General features: G+C 50.5%; 9 protein-coding genes across 9 annotated transcripts; 3 read left to right on the top strand and 6 right to left on the bottom strand.

Annotated features, from left to right (window-relative positions):
* The first annotated feature begins 1778 nt into the window (after positions 1-1778).
* On the top strand, positions 1779-5581 carry B0T23DRAFT_344724 (uncharacterized protein). The gene is made up of 3 exons (XM_062835946.1): positions 1779-1979; positions 2049-2145; positions 2203-5581. Exons 1-3 carry the CDS (start codon positions 1938-1940, stop codon positions 5535-5537), a joined length of 3474 nt encoding a protein of 1157 aa, XP_062690310.1. The 5' UTR covers positions 1779-1937; the 3' UTR covers positions 5538-5581.
* An 865-nt stretch (positions 5582-6446) lies between these two features.
* On the top strand, positions 6447-8262 carry B0T23DRAFT_387475 (uncharacterized protein). The gene is made up of 5 exons (XM_062837685.1): positions 6447-6556; positions 6800-6852; positions 6940-7178; positions 7302-7714; positions 7819-8262. Exons 2-5 carry the CDS (start codon positions 6840-6842, stop codon positions 8024-8026), a joined length of 873 nt encoding a protein of 290 aa, XP_062690309.1. The 5' UTR covers positions 6447-6556; positions 6800-6839; the 3' UTR covers positions 8027-8262.
* Positions 8229-9251, bottom strand: B0T23DRAFT_224065 (uncharacterized protein). Its single transcript, XM_062833781.1, has 2 exons — positions 8938-9251; positions 8229-8854 (listed from the first exon to the last, which is right to left on the bottom strand). Exons 1-2 carry the CDS (start codon positions 9068-9070, stop codon positions 8559-8561), a joined length of 429 nt encoding a protein of 142 aa, XP_062690308.1. The 5' UTR covers positions 9071-9251; the 3' UTR covers positions 8229-8558.
* A 1664-nt stretch (positions 9252-10915) lies between these two features.
* B0T23DRAFT_322668 (uncharacterized protein) lies at positions 10916-12159 on the bottom strand (the record flags this gene model as incomplete). Its single annotated transcript, XM_062835311.1, has 5 exons — positions 10916-11050; positions 11079-11088; positions 11302-11739; positions 11795-11940; positions 12046-12159. 5 exons carry the CDS (start codon positions 12157-12159, stop codon positions 10916-10918), a joined length of 843 nt encoding a protein of 280 aa, XP_062690307.1.
* Positions 12160-12183: 24 nt separating this feature from the next.
* Positions 12184-13803, bottom strand: B0T23DRAFT_224005 (uncharacterized protein). The gene is made up of 4 exons (XM_062833780.1): positions 13053-13803; positions 12857-12916; positions 12585-12762; positions 12184-12434 (listed from the first exon to the last, which is right to left on the bottom strand). The coding sequence occupies exons 1-4, from the start codon at positions 13311-13313 to the stop codon at positions 12247-12249; spliced, it is 687 nt and encodes a 228-aa protein (XP_062690306.1). The 5' UTR covers positions 13314-13803; the 3' UTR covers positions 12184-12246.
* A 2611-nt stretch (positions 13804-16414) lies between these two features.
* B0T23DRAFT_323841 (uncharacterized protein) lies at positions 16415-16828 on the bottom strand (the record flags this gene model as incomplete). The annotated part of the gene is made up of 1 exon (XM_062835377.1): positions 16415-16828. The coding sequence occupies one exon, from the start codon at positions 16826-16828 to the stop codon at positions 16415-16417; it is 414 nt and encodes a 137-aa protein (XP_062690305.1).
* A 700-nt stretch (positions 16829-17528) lies between these two features.
* On the top strand, positions 17529-17771 carry B0T23DRAFT_323842 (uncharacterized protein; the record flags this gene model as incomplete). The annotated part of the gene is made up of 1 exon (XM_062835378.1): positions 17529-17771. The coding sequence occupies one exon, from the start codon at positions 17529-17531 to the stop codon at positions 17769-17771; it is 243 nt and encodes an 80-aa protein (XP_062690304.1).
* A 3464-nt stretch (positions 17772-21235) lies between these two features.
* On the bottom strand, positions 21236-23575 carry B0T23DRAFT_223939 (Cullin repeat-like-containing domain protein). Its single transcript, XM_062833778.1, has 2 exons — positions 23082-23575; positions 21236-23006 (listed from the first exon to the last, which is right to left on the bottom strand). The coding sequence occupies exons 1-2, from the start codon at positions 23290-23292 to the stop codon at positions 21295-21297; spliced, it is 1923 nt and encodes a 640-aa protein (XP_062690303.1). The 5' UTR covers positions 23293-23575; the 3' UTR covers positions 21236-21294.
* A 760-nt stretch (positions 23576-24335) lies between these two features.
* B0T23DRAFT_431786 (pyridoxal phosphate-dependent transferase) lies at positions 24336-25910 on the bottom strand (the record flags this gene model as incomplete). The annotated part of the gene is made up of 4 exons (XM_062840342.1): positions 24336-24795; positions 24852-25105; positions 25165-25505; positions 25556-25910. 4 exons carry the CDS (start codon positions 25908-25910, stop codon positions 24336-24338), a joined length of 1410 nt encoding a protein of 469 aa, XP_062690302.1.
* Between the last annotated feature and the right edge of the window lie 1132 nt (positions 25911-27042).

Below are 27042 nucleotides of genomic sequence, written 5' to 3'. Positions count from 1 at the left end.
GCCGGGCTTTTTGAAACGGACAAAAACAACTTGTCTCCATATGCCTGATGCAGAGTGGGTTAGAAGTGATGCGATCTTCACCTTGTTAGGTACGTACAGACAAGGCAATTACGGTGCCATTGCGAGTTTCGGTCTTTGCAGCGGAGAGGGCCGGATGCGTTCTTTTTCTGGCCTTCTCTCTTTGCGGCGGCGAGCTGCTTCAAAGAAGAACAATGACATTCGACTGACCCGCCAAGACATCTTTCGTCATGACGAACGGACTGTATATGGCTGCGATATGCTTTACCCAGGCAGCAGGTGTGCCAGCCAAGGCCAGAACAGCTACGCGGGTGCCCGTTGTCGTCAGCCCGGTTTTCGACTGGGAGGATTGGGGGGTTGGATGACCGAAACTGCAACATTATAATGAACACCCTCCTCTATCTTGCAGCTCGTATGTGGAATTGCATATTAATTCCTGGTGATTGCGATTCAAAAACCGGTCAGCGTCGTACTTCTCACCGTCTGTGATTGTAATCCGTGATCATGTACTCATGAACCTCCAAGAAATGGGTTCTATTTCCACGGCCACTATGGTACCGCACGGCAACGCCCGCCCATTGTCTCGTGTTTTGTTGGCTGGCCTCGATCGGATGAATACGAAGCAGCCATCAGTCCATTCGCCGGTCTCCCAACGCCGGGTTGCCAAAAGCAACGATAGAGGCGCATCTGAAGCTGTTATCGTCCCGGATTTGCCTTACCTTATCTATTGAGCTTCAACTTCCAACCTTGTAGGGCGCTCTTGACGTCTCGACAACTTGGCACGCATCCTGGCACATATCGGTGCGACTGGTAGTTTGGCCACTCGGTTCTCGTGAACTGGTCGGCGGCCTGGGTTCTTTGTGGCGGCTAACCGTCAGAATTGACGGGACCTTATCTCCTTTCTCGGGCGCTTGTCAAGTTCAAGACAGTGGTGACGCCCACGTCTTTGTAAGGTTGAGAGTGCTGGGGTACGCAGAAGATGAACGGAAGTCAGCCGTCCTGCCAAGAACTGCACATAACGTCATCCAACCACTTCCACACGTTTCAGTTGATGGCTGCTGTTTAGCGAGTTTATTGCGGCACAGCTCTTTCTCAGTCCCTATCCGAACTTGTTGTTGTCACAGAGAATGATCCGTTCTCATGCAATGCAGTTGGCGAATCCGAGTTATCTACCCTGTAGCTCGTTAACATTACTGTGTAAGAAACTCAGATTGAAAAGCTTCAAAACGTGGAAAAGAACAAGAGGAAGTGATGTGCTGCCATTGCGCGGCATCGAACGGGCATGGGTGGAGGTTTTGCGATGACCCTGACGATCATGAGGCGTACCACCCACCCAGCCGGTCAAGATTGACAGCGAAAGTTGCTCGATTAGAAAACCGCAAGGTGAGGATGGGCAAAGGTGAGAGGCCTCCCATTCTAGTTGCTCGAATAATTGATGAGGATCATACACGAAGATGGATCCGCACGGCATTGAAGGACCAGAAATATGTCTGCTGGAACGACGACATCGACGAAGTCAAAGTTGAGAATTTGTAGACAGGAAACGGTTACCTAATTCTGACTAGCGCTTAGGGGCAGCTTTTGCATAGGTGGGGTTGATGCGTGGAATATGTATCCTACCTACCTACACAGTGGCACAGCATACTGAATGACATGGCGTAACTTTGGCGTATCTTACGCTGTGGATCCACCTCTAAAACGCGCCAAGCCGCAACCACTTTACGCGTGTGCATATCCTGGTTGGCAGCCGTCACGTCTCCCAAACAAAACTTCCATCACGCTATCTCCGACATATCCAACCATGACGACTGTAACTCCAACCTAAACTCGTCCCAAGCCTTGGATATTGAATTGTCCAACCATCCACCGACAAAGATCAATGAGCTTAGTATAGCATAAACATCAGGTTTGGGGATAGAATGGCCTCAGATGGCGCCATCAAGGCTATTGACCCGAGCACGGTTCGCCTACTTTCCAATGGTAGCCCGGCACAAAGAAAGTTCAACTGATCTTGTTTTCCCGTCCTCCAGATCCATCAGATCCAATCTGGTCAAGTCATCGTCGACCTTTGCTCCGTAGCCAAAGAACTCGTAGAAAACGCCCTAGATGCTGGAGCGACGACAATCGGTATGTCGCAAGATATCTGTCCATGCGAGATATGAACAAACACTAAAGAATCACCAGATGTCCGATTTAAGAACCAAGGCCTCGATTCGATCGAAGTCCAGGATAATGGCGGTGGAATATCATCCAGCAACTATGAATCCATCGCGCTAAAACACTACACTTCCAAACTATCCAACTACGATGATCTGTCAACCCTACAAACCTTCGGCTTCCGAGGCGAGGCTTTGTCCTCCCTTTGCGCCCTGTCACACTTCACCATCGTGACATGCACCCAGAAAGAGGCGCCAAAGGCCACCAAACTTGAGTTCGAGACATCCGGAAAGCTCAAGAGCACCAGTGTTGTTTCCGGTCAGCGAGGTACAACCGTCTCAGTCGAAAACCTGTTCAAGAGTCTGCCTGTCCGCCGCCGCGAGCTCGAAAGAAACATCAAGCGAGAATGGGGCAAGGTGGTCAACCTGCTTAACCAGTATGCCTGCATTCAAACCGGCGTCAAGTTCACAGTGTCGCAACAGCCTACCAAGGGAAAGCGGATGGTCTTATTTTCAACAAAGGGAAACCCCACCACCCGAGAGAATATCATCAACGTCTTTGGCATAAAGACAATGACTGCCCTGATCGCTATGGACCTCAGGCTGCAACTAAAACCTACCAATACTGGACTCCTGGCCAAGCTGACTGCTCAGGACGACGACGCCATGACAGAGGTTCGCATTTGTGGACACATCTCGCGCCCAGCTCACGGAGAAGGCCGCCAGACGCCAGATCGGCAAATGTTCTACGTCAATGGAAGACCGTGTGGGTTGCCTCAGTTCGCCAAGGTCTTCAATGAGGTCTATCGGTCCTATAACTCGACTCAATCGCCTTTCATATTTGCTGATATTCAGCTGGACACGCATCTTTATGATGTCAATGTCAGTCCAGACAAACGCACTATCCTGCTTCACGATCAAGGACAAATGTTGGATAACTTGAGGGAGTCCTTGATAGAGCTTTTTGAGTTGCAAGACGTCACAATTCCCGTCTCACACACGCAACCACTTAAAAGCTCAACCTTCAGGGGGCCATCAACAGTCCCCTTGGGGTCATTGACCCCGGCTCGAGGGAAAGACATCAGGGATGCATCGGAAGAACCGAGCAGTTCTCTGCCTTCAAATAGACCTGAAAACGGACCAGAGGGCAACAGGCCAACTAGGCGTGCTGTCAATGAGGACTCGGATAAGGCCGTCAGCGATGAAGATAACGCGCCAAATACTCTGTCTACTGGTTCGAAAACGAATGCCGGGCCATCCAGATCCACACCTGCTAACACACAAGCGTCAAATCTACTCGCCCGGTGGCTTGAGCGAAAGTCTGAGGCCCGGAAACAATCAGTTTCAGCTGCTATCAACGCGAATGACAACAGAAGGGAGAAATCGCCTGTCGAAAAGGAGCCACAATCTCCGAAAATGGCCAGAAGATATGACACAAAGGACGCCGACTCGGACGCCGAACAGGATACTGCAGAAGACAATGAACACGTGGAGAACAATTCAGTGACTCAGGACGTGGTTGATGATATGGAAATGGATAGGGAAGAACTGCCAATGTCATCCATTCCACCCCCATCTCAGCCACCTATTCCAAAAGGGAGCCTCTTATCAATATCACGTCCACCGAAAAGGTCAGCACAAGAGGAGGTGGCAACGATCACTATCGGCGGTCATTCCATCACCAGCGTCATTGGTTCGTCCAATAAAAGGTCCCGACTGTCGGAGGGCATGAGGTCAGTCAGTCTTGGGAGTTCCCCTACGAAAGGGGTTAGGACCGTGCCCGTGCCTTCTTTCGGTGGCCGTTTGACCCAGCTGTTTTCTGCTTCGGGTGGTGCATCTCGCGGGGTATCAAAGGACTTCGAAATGACGACCGAGGATGTGGAAATGGTCGATGAGGAAGAGAAAGGGGAGGAAAACGAAGAGGGTAACGAAACAGAGAAAGGAGTGGATTCCGATGAGGAAGCACTTTTCGTGAGCCAAACGAAAGATGTGCCCGCAGTCGAGTATGATGATATTGACGAAGAAGCTGAACACTCAGCTCGTGAAAATAGCCTAGCTGATGAAGAGGGCAATGGTCCCAGTAGTGGCCAGAGCAGTCAGAGTGTGGCGGAGGGCGATGATAATGGCCAAGTTAAACTTTCAGAAGATGCACCTTCCGAGTGTTGTCATCATGGCGACGATGACGAGGAGTACATTGATGAAGACGAGAAGAAGGCCAAAGAAGAGAAGAAGGTGCAAGAGATGATCAAAGCAGCTGAGAAAAAAGCAAATGAGCCCACTGAAGAGGGCGAAAAGCGATCTCACAGTTTTGTGAAAGGACGACTGAAACGGAAAGACTTGACTTTCAACCTTATCCAACGTCTAAAGACAAGCGAAGGCGACATCCGTTCTCGTATGGAAACCTGGGCAAAGTATCTACCGAGAGCGGGCACAGCTACCTCCTCTACACAAGAGAGCAGCGATGGGAAACCAACCATAGGTCTCGACGCCGCCGACGCCGAAGAGAAACTCTCCCTCAAAATATCCAAATCCGACTTTGCCAAAATGAAAATCGTCGGCCAGTTCAATCTCGGCTTCATCATTGCCGTCAGGGAAGCCTCCTCCTCTCATTCATTAGAACATTCCCCAACTCAACAAAGCCCCGCTGCCACCACCCAAGAAGATGATGAACTCTTCATCATCGACCAACATGCCTCAGACGAAAAGTACAACTTTGAGCGCCTCCAATCCACCACCACCGTGCAATCCCAGCGTCTCGTCCAGCCCAAACCGCTCACCCTCACCGCCGTCGAAGAAGAAATTATCCTCGAACACCTACCTGCGCTCGCGGCCAACGGGTTCCAAGTGCGCGTCGATACCTCAGGCGAGTCCGCTGTCGGTTCTCGCTGCCAGCTTTTATCTCTTCCCCTTTCGCGTGAGACGACCTTCGGCGTAGCAGATTTGGAGGAACTGATCTTCCTGCTGGGGGATAACCCGACTTCGAGCGCCACCACCGCGATACCGAGGCCTTCCAAAGTGAGAAAGATGTTTGCCATGAGAGCGTGCAGGAACAGCATCATGATCGGTCGGGCGTTGAGTCGGCCGCAGATGGAGAAGGTGGTTAGGCATATGGGCGAGATGGAGAAGCCGTGGAATTGTCCGCATGGGCGGCCGACGATGAGACATCTTTGTGGACTGGGGACGGCGTTTGGGGAAGGTACCAAAGAAAAGGAGAGGGGATGGGATGAGTGGGAAGGGGTGGAAAGGGAGAGGGTTGATTGGAAAGCGTGGGTTAGGGAGAAGAGGGAAGACGGAGAGGAGGATGAAGGAGAGGGACAAGAAGAGGAAGAGGAAGAGGAAGAGGAGGAAGAAATGAGTGAATAAGGACAAGTATTAAATGGTTTCTCATAGGAATGAATCACATCGTATCGTGAAGCATTCTACGAACTTGTGCTTGTGTGGTTGGAGACCTCGTGTTGTTAACTTGCAGCATTTTTTGGGGTTGAATGAAGTATATAAGACCATCCTTCTGGAACAAAATTTACATACGGCCATAGATAGTAGAAAACTCGGGATCCCGTCCGCTCTCCCATAGATAAACTACTAATCGCCTGACTAGTAGTTGGGTCGGTGACGACCAGCGAATCCCAGGTGCTGTATGTTTTTTTTCTTTCTTTTTGACATTTTGACCTCCGTTCACCTCCATTTCGGATCATGTTTATTCTTTTTTTCCAGTGGGCTGTAGCGTTGTTTACTTCGGCATTGGCATGTCCAACCACAGTTTACAGCGTCCGGATTTGGCAGAAGAACCTACGCCAGGGGGTCGGTCTCCATAGACAGGGCCAAGGGGGACCCTTCAGCGCTGACAAAAGCTTATGTGTTTCTTAATACAAACCGTATTTCTGGCGTCCGCTGGCGTCCCCTCCCGTTCCCCAAACTCAACGCCATGTGTTTCCCGCTTTGAGAGCAGATGGGGTAGGATTCCCGCACTTGCGGGGGAATATGGGGGTGCTCTACCCGGTTCCAGGTCCTCGAGGAATCCTCGCGGTGAAGAAATGGGGAACAAAACAAGGGAATTCATTATGTCGTTATTTTCTTCAATGATCGTTGTCTATGCTGTCTTTTCATGGCGTCTTCTATCCAGCCTGGGCTTCAGTCCATCCCGTTGCGAATATTGGTCTACGATACCACGATCCGGCACTTGTTACAGCCTGCAGCGCTGAAGAGCTACATATCAAGGATAGCATGCGGCTTCGGGGAAACCTCTCCAAATCTCCAACATTTCTACGCATGCAGCAAATCAGCCTGATCTGCGGATGGTACAGATTGTCCTACAATGACATGCTTAGTGCAGTACCTACCTACTACTGCCGGACACTGGCCAGAGGCATGATGAACAAGTGGTTAGTAAGCCTTATGCTAGCAGGTTAACTAACTGCACTCCTACACTACTATTAGCTTCGGCCATATTTCTGAGCTCCATTCACATGCTCTGGGGTGTGGCTGCTGCCCCTCATCGTGGTGCTGATCTCCTTCTCCGAATTGCGGCCCCGGACTGTTTTGACTTGACAAGCGGTGACTGAAAATTGAAGTACAAGTGTGCTCCTTGAAATTATCACTGTTCTTGTGCTGAACCAATGTTTTAGTCCATCGGTCTTTTGAAAGTTTAGAAGAAACACAGAAATCATGTCGTTTAGCCGTGAGTCCAACACCTTCTCCAGTCACCCTTCCTCCAGACGCCAAAATATCTAAACGGCAACAAAACTGACAGTCGAATCTTATCTAGGTCTCGTAAGATTCGTCCCCAAGGGCGATGACTCCAAGGTCCTCATTGGCGAGCCCGTCGACAGCCAAGTCGACGTCGGCGCCGCCGTCCGCAAGGGCGAAGATGTCGAAGTGAACGTCTACTCTGGCACCTCCGTTCTCGACGCCGGCTCTCCCACCGGCAACAAGGCCATCATCGGCCGAATTCTCTCTCCTGTCACTGCCCAAGAAGCCGGCACCATCCGCTGCATTGGCTTGAATGTAAGCTTTTGCCCCCTCACACCCCCAAAACCTCCTCTACGCCTACCTAGATGCCTGCAATTTAATTCCCCAACTTGGCTGCACAACTGAGCTAAACGTTCCCGCCTGAACCAAAATAAACAGTACAAAAAACACGCCGAAGAAGCCAAAATGTCCATCCCCGAGATCCCCACCCTCTTCCTTAAGCCCGCCACCGCCCTGGCCGACCCCTACCCGGCGCCCACGCCCATTCCCAAGCACACCATCGAGTCGGACTCGGCCGACTACGAGTCCGAGCTGGCCATCATTATCGGCAAGGACTGCAAGAACGTCAGCGAAGCAGAAGCGCTGGACTACGTCCTCGGCTACACCGCCAGCAACGACATTAGCAGCCGCGCGTCCCAGTTTGCGCAGACGCAGTGGTGTTACTCTAAGGGTTTCGATGGCAGTTGTCCTATTGGCCCCGTGTTGGTTAGCAAGGAGGTTATTGGGGATGTGGGCGGGCTGAAGGTCAGAGGGTTGAAGAATGGGAAGGTGGTGCAGGAGAGTCCCTTGACGTGAGTTTTTTTTTTTTTTTTTTCCTTTCTTTGTCTGTTTTGTCCAGTTTTGTTTTCTGTGCTTTGTTTGTGGTGTTGGATGGGATGCTGACAGGACTACACAGTGACCTCATCTTCTCGGTTCAAGAAATTATCAGCTTCTTGTCGCAGGGCACCACGCTGCCCAAGGGTACCGTTATCATAACCGGCACTCCGGCTGGTGTTGGCTTTGCTAAGAATCCTAAGGAGTTGTTGCATGATGGTGATGAGTTCGTGGTGGAGATCTTGCCGCATATTGGCAGTTTGTATAATGTCATGAAGAACGAGCAGTGAGAGGAGGATTAGGTATAATGGATTGATGTGAGATGGTTTGATTTAATGACTTCAGGCCGGAAAAGAACAGTTAGCAAGACAGCAAACCGGGAGTGCCAACGAATGTTATGAACAAGTACAATGTGCAAAACTTTTTACTCTCTTCGACGTTACAATCCGTTGTTCTGAAAGTGGGATATCGGCACGTTTCCTTAGACCCAATTTTCACTTTCATCGAAGATCTAGAGGAGAGGACTTGCCAGGTTTATAGAATTTGAACAAGATGACAAGGCAGATAAAATTTAGAAACCATTGACTGGACGGAACTCCGGCTGTTTAACGGACCCGCTGGAAACATATTCTGTCTGATCTTCAAGATAAATCTTGTCTAGACATTTCGATGCTCCATTTTATCTCCTCGCGTCTTCACATCTCCTGTCACCCAAGGTATTCGCGAATACACAAGCCACAGAACACAGTAAACCCTTTACTCGTTCTATCTCTCGCCTTTCAAAAAGAAGAGAAGAGCCTTGACAAGACCCCCCACCACTGTTTAACCCAACAAACTCGGCAAGTTCTCCTTGATATACTCCACCACCGTATCCGGTCCCTTATTCACCTGCAACCCCTGTGGCAAAGAAAAAGTCTTGAGGTCCTCGCCGACCACTTCCTTGGCAATGGTAATAATCTGATGAGCTTCTTCGGGAGTCCACATTGATGCCGTGAACTGCAGTTTTGTGTTAGCTATCTTTGTATATTCTCTACGTTGCTTGAGTATGCGGACTAAGGGGCGCCAAACCAGAATGTTGGGTCGGTGTTCTTCGACTACAGACTTTACTTCTTCGATTGCTGTTTGGTTTGAGCCAGTCAGTCAACGATTGGGAAGGTAAAGGAGGCGATAATCAACAGAAACCACGGGAGCGAACACTTACAGGCAGCGTTGCCGACATGGATAATGGTGTACTTGTCCTTGACGTCTTCGACAACACGGCCGATGAGACGCTTGGCGCGATCGGGAGCCGTGTTGACGGTGACGAGCTTGTAGGGGCCAGGGGAGGAGGACATTGTTGGTGTTGTTTATCTGTCTATTGTTTTCCTTCGACTGGACGGTGATTGATAGCTAGGTAATGGTGGGAGCTTGGAGAGGATGAAAAAGACTGATTAAGCGGTGTGATTGACAGAGGCAAGGGTCGTCATGATCCAGAGGAGCTTGCACAGAGGTTGATGATGCTGGGTAAAAGCTTTGCAGAAGAATCAAGCTTCAAAACAATCCGCCAGTCAACATCATCAATAGCTTCGGGATGACCTACCCGCGGCCCGACGCTTCAAGAACCAAAAAGTAAGCCCGCCCCCGGCCGCCTTTCAGTTCTCTTCTCGAAAGCATGCTCTTCATGTGACAGGCAGGCTTGACAGGCAGGCTGGGAGCCTCACAGTTGGTTGATCCTCTCGCCCATCAAGAGTCCAAGATGACGGGACGGGGACTGTTTGACGGAGTGAACTCCAAAAACGCGGGGAAGCGGGACATCATCACGCCCATCGTCACATCGCGCGCCCCGCATCCTCGATCGGGTAGTTGATGAAGTGCCGGCCGGTAACGGTGTCGGTGGTCTCGGCATTTGTGACCCCGATTCTTCATAATGGCGACGCATTCGACCTTTAGGGGTTCATAACAGTATATTTACTCGGATATAGAATCCTCCCCCCCGCGTACTTTCGTTTGCAAATCAACTGGATGGAAGTCATCTGCTCGTGCACTATAGTGTATGATGCAGGTGACGGACTCGATAGAGTCTCGAAATGTCATCATCAACGGTGCTGGAACAGAGGATAAACCGCATTCAAAGGACATTGTGCGAGTTCCAGGTTATTCACACGTATGATCTGAGCGTACATAGCACCAAGGGAAAGTGATGCTATTCCAGGGCCTTCAGGCCTGCGTAGCGCTGAAAGGAACGAGGTTTTAAGGGGGTTTTGTTAGCGTCTTGAGACAAACAATCCTTTCTCCGGCACACAACCGAAGTGCTTGGAAAAGGCAAGGGCGAATGGTTTGCTCACAAGTACAGGTCAGTTCCTCTTTCCCTTTCAACTCATGCGACACAAGCGAGGAAATTGGCGTTCAATGCTTAAGTTGTCTTTGCTGACAGGGAAAGGAGAAATTTTAAAGTTTCGGTTTCTCCTTTAACGCCCTTTTGCCACACCGTCACCATGTCTGGCAGTCACAGGGGTCGGTACCTCGATTCGCGAGAACGCCTGGAAAGACCCCTATGAAACACCCTAATCCTCTGGCCCCCCTTTTGCACGACTAGCAACGACGGGAGCCTGTGACGACACTAGACATGACGACATGTGAAATGATTAGTTAATGATGAATCGTGTTTTCTATTGTTGGTGGTGGAGTTCGCTTATGTGATTAAAGCCATTAGCTGCTATCCGAAGCTGTTCGGAGATTTGCAGAATCTCGATTCGATCATATACGCGGTAGCAATGGAGCCGAGAAATGGTTGGGTGAGTTGACGACATACCAGTATGCATCAGAACGAAAGATACGCTGGGGTAAGATGAAGGGTAACTCCAGATGTTGTCCTGTAGATAGGCGACAGAAAACTCATCCCGCGTAAGACGACGACCGACACTGCTGCGTCACGAGACCCCCAAGATATTTACTGGCACCGCAAAAGTCTCAATTTCGGCGGAGGTGCAAAACGTAGTGGCATTGCGGTGTGCTTGAGGTGAATTCGCTATTCGTCCCAGGGATCGCAGCATGATGTATGTTGCGACCTAAGAAAACCGGGAAAGTATCTCTTCCAGCATCGGAATCGAGGTCTCAAAACTGCTTAAAAGGATGTAATATCGGAAGACGATAGGGTTTGGATTAAGAAGAGATGACAGGCCAGGGGACCCCGGCCCGCATCATACTCTGAGGGAGTACATACCAAGTTGGTTATGCGAACAGGGGATCTGATCCATCTTTTGATGCTCACTCCTCGGCTTCCAAGGAGAGAAATGCCTGTGTTTCCCGTGATTCTCAGCTTTCAAAGACCAAGACTAGAGAAGGAAAAGAAAAGACAAACACATATCCAGTGCTTGCTCATCAACATAGACGAGCTGAGAACGACTGCGGCCCGAAGAATGAGAGCAGCACGCCACATTGTGCACTGAAACATTGGATCAATGGCCAATTGATGGCCGGATCGGAGCCATGGCGGACTCGTGCAGTACGCATCCATCCCCTTGGGTTCCCTAGGAAGCCGAACTCCGACTGGAGGTAGGGGTGTTTTGCTGGGATGGTGAATCACTAATCCCCGGTGTAAGTGGCCAGGAAGCCAGGCGTGCCAGGTACATAGTCAAGAATTGTCCCATTTGGCTGCTCATCAACAGCCTCGCCAAGCCAACTGTAACATATCCCATTCCGACTCGCCGAGTGATCGTCTGACTGGCTTCGGACACTGCAGCAAAACCCAACCTCCGTTTCTGCAGATACGGTGCGCATAATCTCTGAGGTGTTTTGTGGCTTTTGCTTCACACCTTGCCACAGTGCTTCGAAGCAGCGGACGCAAGCCCATCGGGAGAAGACAAAATGGGGCTGTAGGCAACCAAAGCACTGGGTTCGGTGGCATTGAAGCCCAATTCCTATGCCGATCATGCTCATTGCTCTCCCACATTGGATAAGCTTGGCAGGGCCAGCAGGGCCCAGCTGAGACCAGACACAGGAGGTCGAAATCTGTGCCGATCGTCTGTCTGGGTATGAGTAGGGCAACGGTACTTATGTAGTGTATCTCCAAGGCTTACGGCTGATCCGAATTTCTAAACGGACAGTGACTGTTATCCTCTCCAGAAGGGCCGTGAAAGCCAAAAAGGAAAGGCACCAAGCACGTCGAAGCAGATATTCCTATCAGTAGATGGAACGAAGCAAACTGCTCTTGGGGCGCTATCTGCTGGTGTTTGGATCTCGTGTTTTGGTCTGACACAATGTCTCAGGCAACTATCACATCAACTGAGTACGGTCAATGTTTGCCAAGGCGAAGAAGGAACAAGCTTACGCCAGATTTGAACCAGCTATGGAACTGTGGAAGACACATGATAATCTGCCAGGAGGAAGATACGCTACAAGCTTGAGGCCCCAAGCCACGCTGCTGGCAATACGGATTCTGCATGGTGATAGGTATATTGAACATCACCTGGTGAAGGAGACACACTTTGCCATTCATACCATTGACAAACTCGGCCTGCTCTGGAAGATCTCATTGCCAGCCTCTTGGAATACCTCTTGACCATTGGGATCTTGATGAGGACCTTTTCAGACTGCTGCCCAAATCCTCGATCATGACAAATGCGGCATAAGATTGGGGATATGCAGGTGGACTATCTGGTATCAGTTTCGGCTGGCAGTTGCGTGGTTCGCATGATCGGGCAAGGGAACACTGAACGGCTAAGACCAATAGACCCGGTCAAGGCATCATTAGCAGCGAAAGACACGATTTCAGCTTCTTTCATGAGGCTGGTTAAGCTGATAGGCCTCGTAGTTTCGGAAGACGCACCAGTGAAGGGGTGACAGGTAGAATTCACGGTAGCTACCTACATAGAGTATAATGTCGAGTGTTATCACACATGGTACTAGACAAAGTGCCGACTGCTATCGTGGCTATGTTAGGCCCATTTGGCGTCCTTGATACTTGCGTGGGATCGACACATTCTCGAGAGACCAGCATATGCCGAGATGCTGACACTGAGAGGCCGGTCTCCGCCAGTTGGATTTCCTGATGGTGCTATTGTGAGACTTGTCATTCAAGCTTGCGCAAAAAGTACCCTGGTACAATGAAAGGGTATGGAGCAGAGACTGGGCTATCGTACATAATCCCTCCCTTCGCCGGAGCAATGGCCGAAGAAGGTCGTGACGTCCTCTGCGAAACCCTTTGTGAGTTGAATTTCATGAGAACTGGTGGGTTGTGTGTGTGACTAACTACCGTGGGTACCACGGTGCGATGCTACATCAAGCGGAAGGTAGCATGTGTGTACGTAAAATACGCCATCGGGACAGCACACTCACAGTGCCGGTGCCTACAGTGGGCAGGTAGTCAAGCAGGCATTGGTAACCGGTCATGTATGGTACAAAGTTGGTAGTGCCATCCATCGCTGGCGTGAGGAGGAAGGAGGGCTTGCGACCAAGAGGAGTTCGGGAGAGTTTCCATGCAGAAATTGCTTGGCTCGAGTCCAAGAGGAATTGACCGCAATGATTGGCGGGGACTTCCAGGACTTTTGGTCGAGTAAGGCGTAGGTAGCGCTGACCTGGGAGCATCTTGAACAACATGTCTACCAGAAAGACTTCACTTCTTTTGGGAGGAGTCTAAACGAACGCAAACATCCTCAGTCCCGTCGATACCTTCACCATACTGGATCAGTTGGTTGGCGAAGCTGGTACACCGAAAGGAGGTGATTGAGGTGCCATGATGATTCCAGTCAAAGCGGTCCTATCGAGATGCGGGGATGTTGGGTAAGACGGGACGGATGGATGAAAGAAGGTCGCCGAAATGGCCTCGTCGGCGATTCTTGCGCCGGTGGGTGCACTTGCTGTCAGTAGGCGATAGCCGGGACAGGGACGGAGCGATAACATGCTTAGGGGAGGAAAGGACGATGAGTGATGACACCTTGTCTGGCCAGAGAGGTTCTCAAGCTGCCTGGAGGTGCAGGAGCGTAGCGAGCCATTGCGCGCCCTCCCGTCCCTCGCTTTGGAGGCTTTTACCATCTGATGTACGTTCCTTCCACTTTGCACACTACCGTCGCAATGGCGGGAGGAGAAGGTTGCAATCGCCAAGTTCTGGGGAAATCAGATCATCACGGAGCGCGACGGAAAGTGTTCATCCCATATCGTTAAAGGCAGGGCAAGGGCCCACGCTAGCACCAAGGGTACGTACCGTCGTTACCATGTTACAGTAGGAACCCCTATTGATACAATGACTGCCGGGCTGTAGCAAATCCCCCTCTCTTATAGAGGATTTCGACTGTCCGCATTTTTTTAGACGTGGGTATGGTGTATAGCAAGACGGAAACATGCAATTGCAACAATTGACGGCCCAGAAATTGTATTGATAGGGGTCTAATTCTAGCAGGAGGGTACACTTATACTTATGTATATACTGGGGCATAGATAATCGCTTGATCAGACCCACCTGTTCCTTCTTTTGCAAAACCCCATTTTCTACAAAAACCTTGAGCTGGCGACATTGATTGCAATAACAAGGGTTTCTAAATGTACACTATGCAGCGCATAAGGTTGCACCCACACTAGAGAGCGTTTGGGGTTTTATGCATTAGTGCAAACTGTAGCCCCCGCTTGGCCCTTCTCAGATGCGACATTGCTCACTTCACTTTGTCAACTCGCGTCTTCAGTTCGCTTTGACATTTACCTTCACGCATCTCTTATCCGGACAAGGGAGGGCACAAACGGGCCACCTATCAACAAATTTGATAGTCACTGGTACTCCGAGTATGAATATCACGCGCAAACACTTGCAAGTAAGTCACTGTTGCCAACGGTTTGTCCAGGTCAATATGTCGCTGTCGAAATGCGAGGGGTTGATAGGCAGTCTGCATCTAATGAGAAACAAATTGATGACTGCCGCGAGCCCCATAGTCCCGATCTTGTCTTCGTTTCATGTTGGCCTCCATACATTCCACTTTGGGCAGTCCCTGCTAAGCTTACAGCAGGGCCGGCTGGTGAGATGATTACCTAGGTAAAGTACTTCTACTTCTACCGATGGCATGAGTCCGCAGGTACCCTACCCAGACACGCCGTGACATCTGGGACATTCACGAATATCACGCTCGCGGAAATCCATTGGCACTGGTATCGTCATCAGTCTCCTGTCGTCTTCTTCCTGGCCATTTGAGCTCAGCTGGTCTGGGGATTACTGTAGGGGTCGATCTGTGCTTGACTCCAATTCACGAAAGTGCTTTGCACCGAAACACATCGCGTCCGTGATACTAACGTTCCGAAATATGGCATAAGGATAACGTTAACATACAATATCGATTATCACCCATCCATCGGCTGTGAACTGATAATCTGCTAGGACCAACGTGGTAACTCTGACGACAGTCTCTTCGGTGCAATTTACAACTACGGTATCTGAAACGCTCCTTGAGACTAGTCTCAGAACAGAGAATATTTGATGAGAGATGAAATGACACTGAAAGAAATGGGATGACGACTCGTAAGAGCAAAAGTTTGTATCGTAGGACATGATCGCACGCAAGACTGCAATTCCTGTCCTCGACGTCGAGCTTACTACCACTGGACCTATCGCGGCTCCGTCCGTACGACCCGATGCCGTCTTGCGGGAAAAATACACCAATTTTCTTTTTTTTATTAAACCGCATACTACCTTAAACAAACGACTCAGAGTACCAACCAATGTTTCCAATATGCGGCATAGGGCAAGAACCACACGTTTCTGCGCCACAAAAGTCTCTTGGGCTGCCACAGAAAGGCAGACTTGAGCGTATCTCTTCACACAAATGTAAAACTGGGTGTTTTCAGCTATGTACCTCGGATTCATCGTGTCGGACAGCCCAGGGTCCCCCAGACCTCATTCGGATCGAGTGTGATAAGAATAGGTACGTCTATCAGGTATATCTACTCATTAGCCGAGCAACCAGATCCTCCCGTGGCTTAAGCTTGTCATTGAAGGTTGGATATTCATATTGCACAAAGGTCAATCCGCTCCCGTTTTGCTATCTCGTGACCCTCCCGCCCCACAGTCACATTATCGACATGCGATGCGATCAACATGGTGGACTTTACTTGCTGAAAAGTCTGGTTCGGTTGAATGGATGCAGTTGCATTCACGATAAGCAGTCCTTTTTTGCGTTCATCTTTTTCTTTGTCAATGGCAAACACTGTTGTGATCTCCAACGGCACGGCTTGGCAAGCTAGCCGGGCTTCCACGCGTAACTGAACTTTATTTCAGGAATCGCTGTGGGAAATTTAGCGTCAACACCTCTCTGCAGCAGTTTCATTCGCCATCCGGAATGAGCTAGGGAATTTCCCCATTCATAATGACCCCCTTCCCCCCTTACATGCAAGGATCACGTTCGTCAAGATGAACAGGGCCCCTAGTGTATGTACATTCATCCAAAAAAACGTTCATCGGGGAATCGGACGATTAACAAGCTAGGGCTGACTGCGTATTTGGCCAACAAGTACATGTACGTATCGAGGAGGTCTACGTACCTGTTTTGGGGTCGCACAACACAAGAGGCAAAGGCACAGGCACAAACTCGTGTGCCCCAGATGCTGTGAAACACGCTTTCCATCAGGGCAGTAGTACTCTTCAAGTGATGAATGGGATAGAGGATATGGCAGGCTCTTTTCAGGCGTCCAGGTCTCAGACAAGATTTTCCTCTCCCGTCCTAGGCTACGGTACGTCCCGTGGTTCGTTGCCCATCATGACCTCGCGTCGTCTCATACGTCCATCCAAGTGGAAGACATCGATCCGGAGCCAGTCCCTCAATATCGCTGGAACTCAATGGACAATTCGACCTGGGTCTCCGTCTCCAGAAACCGTCATCATCCCCAATCGAAACAGCGGCGCCCTTGTCGTCCTTGTACCTGGATGTGTACTTGGCCTCTATCTCTCGCCTGTCCATCTTACCCACGGGCATCATGGTGCCCTTGCTGCTTCTTGCTACCGAGGAGATGGCCTCCAGGCTACCCAATCCTCGCCCGTCTTGGCCAACATCAAAGGTAACCTTGTCTAAGGTACCCGTACAAGCCAAGAGAGGCTCTTTCGTCGACCTCGTCAGTGCCTGTTCACAACAAATCATTTGCTTGCTCACCACGTCCAATACCACCGCCAACACAGACGCTTCCTCTTCTTCCAAAATTACTTAAGACTGCCTTCCGGTCGCTCTCAAGGTGCTTCTGACTTCAAGTGAAAGCAGCACCATCATCATCATCATCATCCTTTTTATACCTCCTCTCTTCTACTATATCAACCTCTATCAGTCTCTACCCTGTATAATCTCATACATACACTGCCACACATTTGAGCTTACACAGCGACAAAAGTTGTCTTCACACACATACAAGTCACCACCAACAACTATCTTCCTCAACCTCAACCATCAAAACAATATTCAACATGGCCGTCAAGGAGTACCAGCCTCTTGTCAACCACTGCTGCTCTTTCTGCTGCAAGGCAGTTGACTTTGGTACACACGACTACTGCCCTGTGGGCGCCGAGTGTGCTAGCTGCCCATACTAAGACTGGCATCTCATTCTGAAGCCTAAAAGTCCCAGCTGGGGCTGATTTACCCGATTGGGCTGGCTGCATCATGCCGCTCGGTCTGCAAGTCGTCTAAAGTCTGCAAATAATTCCACGCCAGCTCAAGTTCCACCTCCAACGAAAGTTCGTCATGGCCGATCCATGGCGTCCTTGCTTCGTTGATCTCGCTTCCTTCCCGTCAGCTTTAACCAGATCTCGGGCGGAATCCGCCTTCCAAGTCACTCATTGGATCACGACAAATGACAAAACCGGGCCTCAAGGCCTTTCGTCCAAACACCCACGTCTACTACAACCGTCCATCACATCTTTCACGACGCTGTTCCTCACCGGCGATGCATGGCGTCTGGGAAATCGAACAAACAAACATTTCCCACCTCATCCACTTTCAACTGCGGCCAATAAACAACAATCGTCCTGCAGAAGCAAGTCTGATCTACAGTACACCTCTTTCAACCGTACGACACTGCATATCAGATGCATGAAACTCGTGCATTTATATGCGGCTTGCTTCAATGCTTGACAACCACCGTGTATCTATCTTGTTTATGTCTCCTCTCATCTGATGGACGAGATCACCTCCACCCCCACAACATTTCCTCTATTCACCTGGTTCCGTTCTTTTCGACTTGGGGCGTTCGAGGAATTTTCTTCAATATTTGCATAACAGTTGCTTTTTTTTTTTGGTTGTGGTTGGGATCGAGATGGTGTTGTTGGGAATTTGCCTTTGTTTTTGGTTGTTTGGCGGAACGGGCCCTTGGCTTGCTTCTTTGAAATTTCCTTATCTCCTTTATCGTGCATAGCAGAGTGTTTGGTTTTTTGTTTTTTTTTGTTTTTTTTTTGGTTTTACCTGCTTGGAGTATGTTCGGATGGCGCTTGAGGAAGGGAATATCTATGCTCGGAAATTTGCAACTTTGGAAGGAGTCATGGAAATCGGAAAGGAGAACCTTTGGTACCTAGTTAATTCGCTGTTTGACTTTGTCAATGCATCATGACCACTCGACAATGTTAATATCTTCATAACTATGCTGATATCCAATTTATAGTTTAACTGGGGCCTCGTTCATTTGTTTACCTTAATTCACCCCAGCTTCCTCTCTTCGTTCCTACTGTACCTGACCCCAGTAGAGTCAGGACTAAAACCCTCGGTGAAGGTACGAATATAACGCAAACATGAAGAACACATCGGGAGAAGAGCAGAAAGAAGCATAGGTCAACTGAAACCACCAACCCAGTTCTATACTTTCCTACGCAAAACCATCACAAGTTTTCAATGTAATAATGATACGATAATCCTGTCGTCCAACATATTCTCCGCTGCTCTCTCCAGGCCCCCTTCCCCTACGGAGTTGACTCCCCCTTGCTTCTGACGTACATATTGCCATTATATGACCATGGTCCCCTGAACATGCACCATTCTCGACTCCTCCCGGACCGTAACCTAGCTCTCCGCGGATGGAGAGGGGAGGTAAAAGACTGTAGGAGACGATGAAGCGGGGAGTGTCCAAGCAAGTGAGCGGGCCAAGCTCGCTCGGTGGACGTTGGGTGTTTGGGAGATACTCCCAACAAACAAACATATCATGAACGTACGACTCTATGACAAACTAGAAACAAATAGCAAGCTTTTCTGATTTTGGAACCTTTCTGTTGCATCGAGCATAGAACCGTCATACATGACCCCTCAAGATTTAGGCTGGTATGATCATCGCCGAGTACTAAGTAATCAGGTCGCCTTTTCTCCCAGTCCGAACTGTGTCGCGACATTCCGATCTACTGTGCCTTTAGACGGCCTGGATTTAGAAACGCCACGATGAGGCTACATAAAAGATTTGGGAGAACTTAAACAAAAGAAACAACCTGATTTTGTCGACCGACTTCTCGATGCGTGCTTTTGGATGAGATGATAATGGTAGGTTTAACAGGAATGGAATGTACCAAGTACAGAGGAAAAGACAGAATGTTTGGGTGAAGAGTAACTGCCGTGTATGTATAGCGTACCTGCCCTTATTTTCTCCCAGTATTGCTCCTTCCTGAGAAGAACACACTCAGGTAGGTACCACGAGGCACCTTTTTTGAGGGAGTGAACTTTAATGTCCATCTCAGTCCCAATTTCAGAACAACCATCCATTCTTCCGAATTTGTGCTACTAAAACTTCATCGAGATCTCGGCAAGCGTAACATCTGACTGCTTTTATTCCAACCATTCGACCCCTCATCAATCAAAAGTGTCATCCAGCTTCGAGTTCTCAATGGTTAGTAGTTCGTTCGTATAGCGACACGTACCCAGACACTCGCTCTTTTGTTCACACAATCCGTTCCTCCGTTCCCCCCGCATCGATCATTCATCCCATCCACTCCCGCTCTTATATAGACAGTTACGGAATGACAAATGGACGAGCGGACGGCTCATGGCCGAGAAACTATACGCTAGCCACAGACGCGAGACAGACGAGATGAGCCCAGCGTAGAAGACGGCAGGACACGGCTGGCACAGAGTGGGTCGGTAAGACAGGTGATACTGGAGCTGTCCATTATGCTGAGAATTCATACAGCACGTGAGGATTGAGAGTAAGTAGGTAGGTACTGAAGTGATGAAAGTACCATCGATATGTGGATTTTCCCTCTTCCTCCGACTACAAAGGCGTGAGAGATGGGAATACTAGGTATAACTTTCATCCCATAACCGGCAACGGAGTGAAACCTAGCAGGAAGTTAAGGAAAAGGGTCGAGATAGAAGGGTTACCATATCCAAAAAGATATCCTGTTAGCAGCAGAAAAGGGCGACGACTTGCTCATCCCCAAAAGGGATCGCCGATGGAGCTTTTGTTGTTGTTGGAGAAGCTGTTGGTTCTACAAGTGATCGTGATCGTAGCGAGTCATGAGATTAGCGGATGTATATAGGGTACTACTTAGATATTGCTCATAGGCTGGTGGTAGGGGGGTGTGTATATGTTACATTCAATCAGCCAAAGATTGAACCAAGATGAGATGATATGACTGGCGACATTGCTTCCTATAAGATGGAACAAACCGGAATCACAGGTAGATTTATAACTTGTGAGAGAGTCTAGGGCGGAAAATGATATCTGATTTTCTGGTTAGCCAAGCCCTTATCCACTCTCTTCATGGTACTTTTATACCTGCCGGGTGCTTGTGCTAAGGTCCGTTGCGGGTGACTGGCTGGTGTTATGGTTAATGAACGGACTTAAATCGGTGGTGGAATCTCCTGATTGTGCATTACTATGACTTCTCTGGAGACGTCAAAAGTCACGATAGTATCATAATTAAGACATGATTATATGAATCTATATACAACGAAAGATGATGAGAACCGTGTTCTAGATAAGTCGGGCCGAATACCGTCCAAAAACATAACGCCATTCTCCGTGAATGTGGTATCTCTAGAAATCCTAGCATAAGCAATTTAGTTCAGTGATTTCGATCAAAGCCAAAGGGGGAAGGCAACCTTGACCCGCTCATGATCATTTTCATGCTTCCTTCCTCTTTCCCTCAACTTCTCAAGCCCCGTTCAATGGTCATGAAACATGCGAATCGTCCAAAACACCCATGCAAAATGCGCAGGCCAAAGCGAATCCGTAATCACAATCTCCCTTCACGCACATGCGTTTTCGATTGAGGTAATTCGTTGTGAGACCTCCTCTCTCATCCGCCCTATCCCCGTCACCAGTCACAGACAAGAGACAACGGCGCGGGCGCCGACGCCATTCGCCAATAGGCGATGGGTTAGTCTGCGAGATCCTATCAAAGGACAGGATGCACGCCTGAGACGCAATTATGGCCTGATGTCTTGCCGGTCTCCTATGCCGCACTCCACCTCCCTAAACCGTTCAGAAGTCCGGATGTGTATTCGTGCAAGCACGCGCGGGTAGCTTAGGGTTATTCTCATTCTCGCAGTTGCGTAGGAATTTCATATCCGGATACTAAAGTGCAATTGCACTGGACGTACGGATAGAGCCCTGATCCGAATGTACCGCGCAGAAAGTGCAATCAGTAAAGACTGCGGAAAACAGCAGCGATCGACCCTTTGTCGTACTTGACGTATTTTCCCTTTCCCTTGTCGATCTCGTGGTAACGATCCCAGAATCGATTGTAAAGCGGCTCGAGCATGTGCTGAACATCCTGTGCAAGCATCTGGCGCACCTCTTTCTCCATGGTGAACTGCTTGTGACGGGCAACCATGTCTTCGAAGCCGGAATTGAAGGCTGTGAACATGCCCTTGATTTTCTCCTTATCCTTGGAGCTGAGGCCCTTCATGATCGAAGCCGAGCTTACCATGCCCTGACCGGAACCCGGGCGTGCGGTGCGGTTGGTATGGACCGTGTCAAACAGATGGATACTGATTTCCTTGCAGGTCTCGGTGTAGAGAGCAGTGGCCTTCTTTCTCCATACGTCGAGCACTTGGAGGCGAGACTGGAGAAGGGTAACCAGGCCAGATTCGTTGATCATACGCTCAATGACGGTGACATTGTTAGCCAGGAACACACCAATGACTGCCTTCTTCTGCTGATATAGGACACGGGCACGGGCATCCAGCGAAGAAAGGAGGGTCTCGATGGTGTCGGCACAGTAGTGGGCAAAGATCTCTTGCCCGTCCGCACCGACATCGAACGAAACGAGGCTGGGGATGGTATCGGTAGCCCCTCCTTTGGATGCAGCGGCCGACTTCCAGCCGCCATCGCCAATGGAAATCATGATGCTGGATATGGGCCGCAAAAAGTTGACCATGGACTGCAACCGCTGCATGGTTTGTGTTGCGAGCGGGGTGGGCGCGCCATCCGCGGGCAGCGTCTGCAGGCTGTTGACTTGGCGCTTGGTCTCCTCGAGCAAGTCGACGAGCGATGATTTGGCCGTTTCCCGGATGGGCTTCAGGGCCGCAGCAAGAGAGCTCTTCAGCTCGCCCGTTCGGTTCTCAAGGTTATTGGACAGACTGGATATGATCTCGACGATCTCATATGCGAGGTAGCAGTCTGTGGTGATATGCGACTTGATGTGGCTGTTCAGTTCCCGAAGGGTCCTGCCCAGCTCCACCAGGGCTGGTTGGCATGTTGCCTGAAAGACAGGGCCCCAGTCCTCCCTCATGAAGATGCTGCAGATGTTGTCGTACTCGGCTAGGAATAGACCCTCCATGGCCTGGGCGTAGGTTCCCATACCGTTGGTGCCCGCCCTGTATACTGCCTCTGGAGTCTTTTTCTTGGCTGTGTTGGTGCTTGCTGTAGCCAGGTTGCCCAAAGTTGATAGCAGGTACTGAGCCCGGACTTCGGCATAGATCTTGATGACGGGCGACTCTTGCGAGCTTCCTGCCCCAGTGTTCTGTTGGTGCACCCCGGTAAGGTACGAGTTCATGAGACCTAGCCTGGTGATCTTTTCTTGGGAGAGCACCGGGAAGGGCATGTTCTTGGTGAGATAGTGTAGAGGCTCGATGGCTCGGGGTGTTTCGCTCCGTAGTAGTTTGTCGAATGAACTCTCGAGTTGGGAATTTCCGGTCTTGACTAGACGCTGAAGGTCGGCGACAGTTTGCTGCGTTGATCGAAGATTGGAAGCCTTCATGTCATTCAATGCCTTGTTCAGGCGCTTGATAGATGCCAGGTAGTTGGGGAGGCCGGCCTTTTCAGGGCCCATGCGGATGATTTGTTCTTCGTCATTCTTACTGTCGGCGGGGGATCGTAATTTTTCGATGGCGGCGATAACGGCGTCGATGTCTACATACAGTAATTCAACGGTCAGCCCCAATCGACGATGAACAAGATACGGGGATGAAGGGCCGGATGACTTGCTGTTGCCCAGAACCTGAAGCTTCTTAGTCTCGCCACTGAGAGGTCCGGCAACATCCCGAACACTCTTGCCGGTGGCATCCAGCCTGGCCAGGCAGGCCTGAATCTTCTTTGTGAGTTGGGATGTCTTTTCGAGGCGCGAGTTAAGGACGTCAACTTCTGCCCGGGCTTCCTCGTCGGCAGCGAGGCGGCCGTTGATGAGGCCGACAGCCATAGTTGCGATGTTGTGGCGCGATCCGAACCAAACTAAGACGCGCTCCGCGCTTCGATCGTCGGTGTGTGGTACGTGGATTCGGACGTCGGCAGCGGGACTCGGACACGGAGGACGGCAGGGTAACGACCTAGGATCGGAAGTCGGGAGTAGTCCGTTGATGTGGCAGCACGGCCCGGTACGTAAGGTAGGTAGGTCATCGTCAGGCCAGGCCTTTGACGCCCAGTTGGCCCCCTGGCGCCCCCTAAACGCTAGGCGCGAGCCGCTCGCTTAGCGGAGGACCCGGACCACCTCCAAGTCCACCAAGCACAGGCAGGGGGACAAACGCCAGGTTGCACCAAACAGTCCGGGGCGAGCAGGCGGGATCCGCCAATCCGCCCCGCTTCCCCCGTGAGCGCGGGGCCGGGCGGGCTGTGCCAAAGCTGCAGCAGTGCCCCACTATCTCGCAGCAGCTCCACTCATTGCACGATACGGACTTCTTCCCGACGGGAACCCCCCACAAGAGAAAGACGGGAGCTGAAGTCCCTTTTTTTTTTCTCTCAATCCTTCCATCCATTCAGCCTTCCAGAAGGACGGGACGCATTGCCAGATCTGAAGAGCTCATGCAACTTTCTCAATCTCCGTTTTCTCTGATGCACTCGCAGCCACACCGAGACGACCTCAGTCGATTTAACAGAAAAACGGCCAACAGACCTAGATAGTCACCGAAGAAACTCGGCCAGTTCAACCCAATTTCAACCTCTACAATAATGTGACGTATCTACAGAGTGGCCAGCCACGATCACTTTACGCACTCCACGATAGTCATGGGTCGTGAATAATCGTCAGATTCGAGCTCCGCATTTCTACAACTACCTCGTCCTCTTTTAGCCATGAAATTGCCTTCGCCCTGAACAGTTCCATCTGTCCCGGATAAGAAAAAGGCGCAAAACCCATCAGTAAACGCCAAAACCAACGTCATGTCCGTCAAGGACCTGAATGCTCCCAAGGACAACATGAACCGCGGGTCTAAATCCACAGAAGAAAACAAAAAAGAAATAGAAACATTATTGAGTCCCGGCCTTTGCTGCGAAATAGTCGGACACAAGCCGGCCTACTGTTGCCGCGATCCACTCGACATCTTCACGCGAGATATTGAAGGCTGGCGAGATGATAATGTGGTCGCCCGTAATTCCATCAACTGATCCGCCGCCTGGATACACGTTGATCCCATACTTGTCGGTCAGCCCCAGCTGACAGATTTCCATGCAAACGTGGTCCTCTGACGGGAAAGGGGCCATATTCTCCTTGTCCGCAACAAACTCGATGCCCCAGAAGAGGCCCCGGCCACGGATATCACCGACGTTCGGATGGCTTGCGAGTATTTCACGCAGCCTGCTCGAGAGAAGATCACCCATTGCGCGGACATTGCTCAAAAGGTTCTCCTCTCGAACAATCCGCTGCACCTCCAAGGCTGCGGCACATGCGGCAGGATGGCCTTGGTATGTGTGACCATGGACGAAGACACTGGTTGGCTTCAGTTAGTATATCGTCACTGTTTGACTCTCGAGGACATAACTCACGAGGAACCCTTTTCGAGTGCATTGACCACCCGGTGACCAGCAAGAAGGCCGGCTACGGGTTGGTAACCGCCCCCGAGGGCCTTCCCGATGGTCTGGATATCAGGTACAATACCCTCCTGCTCCCATGCGTGCAGAGTGCCGCTCCTCCCCATACCACACATCACCTCGTCAAGGATCAAGAGTGCGCCATACTTGTCACACACGTCCCTCACGGCTTGAAAGTAACCCTTGACCGCAGGCACACACCCAAGAGCCTGAAAAGCAACAGTCAGCATTCGCGCACGCTCAACTCCGATCACGTGAAGCAACTTACAGCTCCAACAATGGGCTCAGCAACAAAAGCGCAAACGTTCTCTGGTCCTACTCGCTGAAACTCCTCATCAAGTTCCTTGGCCAGCCTCTCGGCGTATTCCTCATCTGACTCACCAGGGGCTTTGCCGCGGAATGCGTTGCACGGCGACACTCTCGAGACATTCTTGATCAAGAGTGGCTCGAACTTGGCCCGCCGAACCTCGTGGCCTCCCACGGATAGTGCACCAAGAGTGATGCCGTGGTATGACTGCTTCCGAGAAATGAATCGAGTCCGCTGTGGCTGGTCAATCTCGAGGAAGTACTGCCTGGCGAGCTTCACAGCCGCCTCCATTGCCTCGGAGCCTGGCAAGTGTCAGTTGCTGTTGGGGAAAGTTGGGAGGTGATTGTCTTACCTGAGTTGACGATGTAGGCACGCGCCATGGCCCCGTTTGTCGATTGGACCAAATCGCGGCATAGCTCTTCCTGGACCCTGGTGGTGTAGAAAATGGTCGCACAGTACGGTGCGGCAAGTACCTGGTTGGTGACAGCTTGGGCAACTCTCTGGTTGCCCCAGCCAAGGCAACCGACCGCAGCGCCTCCCGAAGCATCAAATATCTTGCGGTCATTCTCGAGGATCAAAAAGTTTCCTTCAGACCTCGTCATGTTAAAAAACGTCGTGTCCAGATGCCTATGAAGAACTGCCGAGTGCTTGGAAGACGCCACGGCATCTGTGGCGTCCACCGTTGGATTGAGTTTGATCAGTACCATGTCGAAAGTATAAGCTTGACTTGGACGTTGGATTGATGAAGTTGTAAAGGACCAAGTGTGTGCGTCTGCAAGTGATGATGGGCACAAAGAGAAGGACATTTGCTCAAAGGCGAACTATCGCTTTATCTATATATACTCAAAGTCCTGCCGACCTTAGTGCTCGAACATCGGCCGATCAAACAGCATGGGCAGTCGGGACCCAGCCCAGCCCAACTCATCAACAACAAGCATCCACTGCATGACGGGTCCAGATATCAGATGGCTCGCGTGAAATGCCGGATACAGCAAGTGCTATTCTCGGTGCGAGCGTTTGCTGCTTGATACCGGACTGCATTCTCAACCAAGCCTTAGCTATGTGGATCAGCGGGTTCTAGCATGATTCGTGGACTTTACCGCGGCACCCCCGGCTAGGTGCCCATCATCCAGCGTACCAAAGTGTATCAGACTACGGCGGATGTAGGTGTTTTCTCGTGGCAAACGAGGGTTTGGGCAGACATAATGTGCATGGAGAGGCGTGTTTGATCCAGCATTGGTCAATCTGGTGCGCCCTATAGCTAACGTTCAAGCCGTGTCAACCTCTCCGCACGAACAAGAATCTTAACCGTTTGCCAATGGCATCACCGTTCCGAAGAAGATGTGTCCAAATCTCGAAGGGTATAAACCACGAGTTATACTTGTACCACGTGTAACAACCGGGCTGCGGTCTTCCGCCTTCAATGACTTTGAGTTGTTGTTGTGGTTGTGTAACAGAAGCTTCATCACTGTTCCCACTAATCATGGCAGAGGCCCCCTATCGTGCCTATCCTCAGAACCTACCTTAGAGCCCCGTTCGGCTTTACAAAAAAAGAGGGGTAGCGGCAACTCGACTCGGCGTCCCGATCTCGGCCAAATGTCGTGCGCGAAACCCTCTGCCGAAGGTGAGAAGACCGGGCATTCTATTTCGTGACACATAATCTAGTGTATGCATTATCTCGACCCAGCTTCAAGAACCAAACGTTGACACTTTACTAAGGTTCCCTAGACTAAGAAAGGAAGCAGCACCGCCTATCCACTGGGTAGACTAGAGATAGTTTAGCGTGTTAAACAAGCCAGGATCAGGCTTGGTGAGAACGGCGTACGTAGTGTATCTCTT

This window comes from Neurospora hispaniola (genome assembly GCF_033458365.1).
Source record: "Neurospora hispaniola strain FGSC 10403 chromosome Unknown B0T23scaffold_7, whole genome shotgun sequence".
NCBI classification, from domain to species: domain Eukaryota; kingdom Fungi; phylum Ascomycota; class Sordariomycetes; order Sordariales; family Sordariaceae; genus Neurospora; species Neurospora hispaniola.
Note: the sequence above shows the minus strand (reverse complement) of the source record. Positions and strands in the feature narration are given on the sequence as shown.